Source organism: Ipomoea triloba, chromosome 10 (assembly GCF_003576645.1).
Source record: "Ipomoea triloba cultivar NCNSP0323 chromosome 10, ASM357664v1".
NCBI classification, from domain to species: Eukaryota; Viridiplantae; Streptophyta; class Magnoliopsida; order Solanales; family Convolvulaceae; genus Ipomoea; species Ipomoea triloba.
Window position 1 is genome coordinate 15,809,878 of NC_044925.1, and position 4,335 is coordinate 15,814,212.

The 4,335-nt window shown below is 38.0% G+C and overlaps 1 protein-coding gene across 1 annotated transcript; it reads left to right on the forward strand.

The window, feature by feature from the left end:
- The first annotated feature begins 220 nt into the window (after positions 1-220).
- On the forward strand, positions 221-1,966 carry LOC116033202. Its single transcript, XM_031275959.1, has one exon. It carries the CDS (start codon positions 221-223, stop codon positions 1,964-1,966), a length of 1,746 nt encoding a protein of 581 aa, XP_031131819.1.
- Positions 1,967-4,335: the final 2,369 nt, after the last annotated feature.

A 4,335-nucleotide genomic window follows, 5' to 3' on the forward strand; every position in this document is an offset into this window, starting at 1 on the left:
GAGGATGATATTAACCCAGAAAATGTCACTGTAGATAAACCTTTGCCCTTAGTGTCTGTAAAACAAGAACCAATAGATGATGAACATGAAAAATTGCCTATTCCTGAGAAAAATCTACCCGTGCCTGATAATGTCAACCCAGAATCAGCTGTAGTATATGGTCCTCATCAACTTGAACCTCCTGCTTCCCTTTTCACGAAACTAAATTGTGTTTAACATCATGGATGAACACAGAAAATTAACCTCTCTCACAAATAGACTGTCTATTCCATTGAATATCCCACAAAGTACAAAACCCACACAAGATAAAACTCTATCCTTGCCATCACCACAAACCACACAAGCAGAAATCCCTGAACATCAAAATCCTGAAAATCCTCTCCCCATTCAGTCAGAAAAATCTCATACTGATGACACTAGGTCTGAACCTCAATCTGAACCAAATCCTGAAACAACACCTACCATCCCCATTGATGATTCTCCACTAGATTTTGAGTTTGAAACAGGAAATCCTCCAGAATTACCAGTTGCAGAACAAACTGATGAAGAAAACAATCTGCCTTTGTCTCAAGTGAAGAAGAACCAAGCAAAAGCAAAAGGAAAGAAGAAGATTCAAGAAGAACATGTGGACAAAAATCCTGTGGCAAAAATTCAAGTCTTTCCCGCTCCTGTCACCAGGCGAAAAACCAGGTCATCCACAACACAACAGGAGAAGGAAACCCCCTCACCAACACGAAAAACCAAGAGAAAACAGCCAATTGCTGAACAACCTGCCCCTGTGGAAACCACTACTAGTAAGAAGAGAAAGAAGATCACCACTCAAACTCAGCAACCTGAAAGCCAGCCGGATGTCTCTGCCATAACACCCCTTGAAGTAATCACCCCTCAATTCCTATCTGATGAGTATGCTGCAAGGTGGGACTCAACAAACAAAAGGAAAATCCTGAGCGAAAGGTATCTTGATGTAGAAAAGTTCAAGTCTCAGTGCCAACTAATGCCAGTGTTTGAGAAGCTAAATCTTGTCAAGTCTGTAACAACTCAGACTAGCTATCCACCTATTGCCATCAAGGAATTTTATGCAAACCTTCTGAAGACTATCAAGGAGGCCGGCTCACATGTCTACGGACGTGTTTGGCTGAGAGGAAAGGAATACAATTTTGACACACGTACCATCAATCTGTATCTGGGCATAGATGCAAGTGACATTGAAGACCCTGTTATTGGTGCAAATATCATCACAAAAGTCATTACAGGAGGAACCTACAGCTACTGGCCTGCTGAAACCAACATGTTACCAGCAAAATCTCTCACAACAAAGTATGTTATTCTGCACAAACTAGCCATGACAAATTGGATGCCAAATGAACACCGAGGAGGCTTAAACTTTCTTATGGCCACCCTGATCTACAAGATAGGCAAAGGTATTCCTGTTGATTTAGGTGACATTATCTTCAAACATGTGGCATCCTTCATAAAACCAGAGTCTAAGGAGAGCAAGGTAAAGCTGCCTTTCCCCTGCACAATTTATGGAGTTCTGCGCTCACAAGGTTTCAAACCAGAACCAAATGAACCTATGGAAGCACCACAAGTCAGAACAATTGATGCCAGACTGAAACAAGGAAGTCATGTGCTTGATATCTTTCTAGAACATGCAAGTAGCTCAGCCCCAGCTCTGAACCTTGATGTACCATTTACCAGCAAACTCACAGCACAGCACCTCGACAAAAGCATCAGAGATCTTAACACAATCATCCAGATACTTGTTGAAAAGAGAGCAATTGAGATGCAATTGAGAGAACAATTGAGATTGAGAGACCAAGAGATGACTGCTGCTGTTGCTGAAACACCCATTGATCCATCTACTACACCTGAAGCTGATTCCACCGCACCTGAAGCTGCTTCCACTGCACCTGAAGCTGAATCCACTACAGACAGCCAGAACGATGAGTCCTCAGAATCTGAATGATTCTGTTCTAAAACCTGGGTTGCCTTTTCTACTTGGTCCTGCTATGGAATCTTGTGGCTACAGATTCACAAGTTCTTGGCAATAGGGGGAGTAGGAACAACCTTCTAAACATTGGTTACTACTGGTTACTGGTTACTTTTTTTGGATGAAGAAGATGATTGGTTACAAGCTAGTTAGGTACTAGTCTTGATGAAAGACCCTTCTGTTGAAATGGACTATTTGTAATAGGGTCTCATGTTAGTTTTCATTGTATTTTGTTTGATGATATAATCATCTTCGTACTTTTTTTGGATGTTTAATTCAGTTTCTGTTGGGACTTTTGTCTTAAATAAACGTTGTTTTTTACTATCTCTGATATTTTAGGAAGATTGTTGTAAATTGCCAAGAAACTTGTTACAAAGGGGGAGATTGTTAATAAAATTGCTAAGAAGAAAAATACTTGTAAAAACTCCCTAAGTTGTAACAAGTCCTTGTGACAATTTGTTAGTTCAGCAGATAGTTCAAAAAACAAAGTGTCTTATGATGTATTAGGTTTCTTATAGTTCAGCAGAAGGATCAGAAGGCTTTATGGACAACTTGCTGAACAAAACACTGGACCAAGACAAGGAAGACAAGAAGAGGATTCAGAGTTAGTTACGAAGACTTCAGATTTAACCGAATCTGGGCAACATATATATATGAGGAAGACTTCCAGTGATTGGACTAACGGAAGAAAATACAAAAGATCTGAATGGAAAAGCTTCCTTAGATGTGATAACAAGATATCTTGACAAAGTTTACCTTTGATTCAAGATGCATCTTCTTCATGAAGTATTGGGCAAGCAGTCACTCTGAAAGCCAGTTGCGCTATGATTGAGGGGGGGCCTCAATTCAAGAAGATCGGGAGATCAAGTATTCCTCAACTCTTCAAGGCTGAACTCTAGAATGGTGATGATGAAGATTTCTAGAGTTGTCGTGTGATTCTCTACTGTAAATTGGTGATACATTTCCAGATTGATCAATGAAGAGTTGGGCAATCAGAGTGATGTCCCCCCAGATGTAGGAATTGAGATTCCGAACTGGGTTACCAATTCTTAGTGTTCTTATTGCTTTGTTAGTTTCTTGCACATTATCTGCATAATACTCCTTGTTCTATTCTTTGCACTAGATCAGTAAATAGTTTAAAAGGTCATCTAACAAATCTAGTAATTGGATTTAATAGTTGGAAGACTCTTTTAGCATCTTAGACCAAGAACACGGTAGTCTAAGTTTTTCAATATGCGGTAGCATTTTCATAATTATCACACACTTTACTATGCAAACTTAAATAGTAAAATTTACAATTCTCATAATTTTTCAAATTTCCGCATTTAGTATTAACATATTGCACATTTAGTATTAAAAGATTGCACTTGCAAATATGCGAACGTGCATTGCACTTAGGGTTTAGGTTCACATTTTACTGCTTAAGTCTAACATTTATAGTTTAAATTTAAAATTTAGCTTTTTCATTGATTTTTTAACATTTATCCAAGTTTTCATATTTAGTTGTTACTAATTGCATATTTAAGTGTTCAAGTTTAGAAAGTAAAGTTGACGATAATTACGAAAATGTTACCATATATATTTTTAAAATCTAATTTTATATGTCTAATTTTTACAGATGTAAATAGGATGTCAATTCAACCCGACCTCAATGGAAAAATCCAATCCCCACCCCGACGCGGGCACGGACGAGGAATAGGGGCGGGGATGGGAAAGCTTCTGTTAGGAATATAGTGTAATTGTTTTGATGAACCAAATATGTATTTTAGACCCCCAATTTAATTTTGAGTCTAGCAACATTTTATGTCCAAAGTCAAAGCCTAATTTTGAGTCTAGCAACATTTTATGTCCAAAGTCAAAGCCTAGTCAAAATTAGCAACAACGGTTTGAACCAAAGTCAAAGCCTAGTCAAAATTAGCAACAACGGTTTGAAATTTACAATAAGCCTAGTCAAAATTAGCAACAACGGTTTGAAATTTACAATAGAGTATAAAATTATTTTATACTTGTAAGTCGTTTGCTTCCACTAAATAAAAATAAAAGAAGTGGAAAAATGATCGAGCACCGGAGTTATCTTCGACGCTAAGGTCACGAGTTCAAGACTCGGATTAATTCTTTTGGAAGAATTAATTTATCAAGGAAGAGGATGACTACCACAAGTCAAAATTGAAGAAGTCAAAATTGAATGAGTTCTCTCACAAATCAATTTTAAGGAAGAGGTTGACAGCTCAATCAGGATGACCTCGATCAGGATGACCTCAATCAATTGAAATCAGAACAAGTCTCGAATCAATTTGATTAGGATGACATTGACTTCGAGAGGATGACATTGAAGAGGATGAGGT

Excerpts from the sequence above, each read along its gene's own strand:
- LOC116033202 (XM_031275959.1), top strand. The coding sequence starts at position 221 with ATGGATGAACACAGAAAATTAACCTCTCTCACAAATAGACTGTCTATT.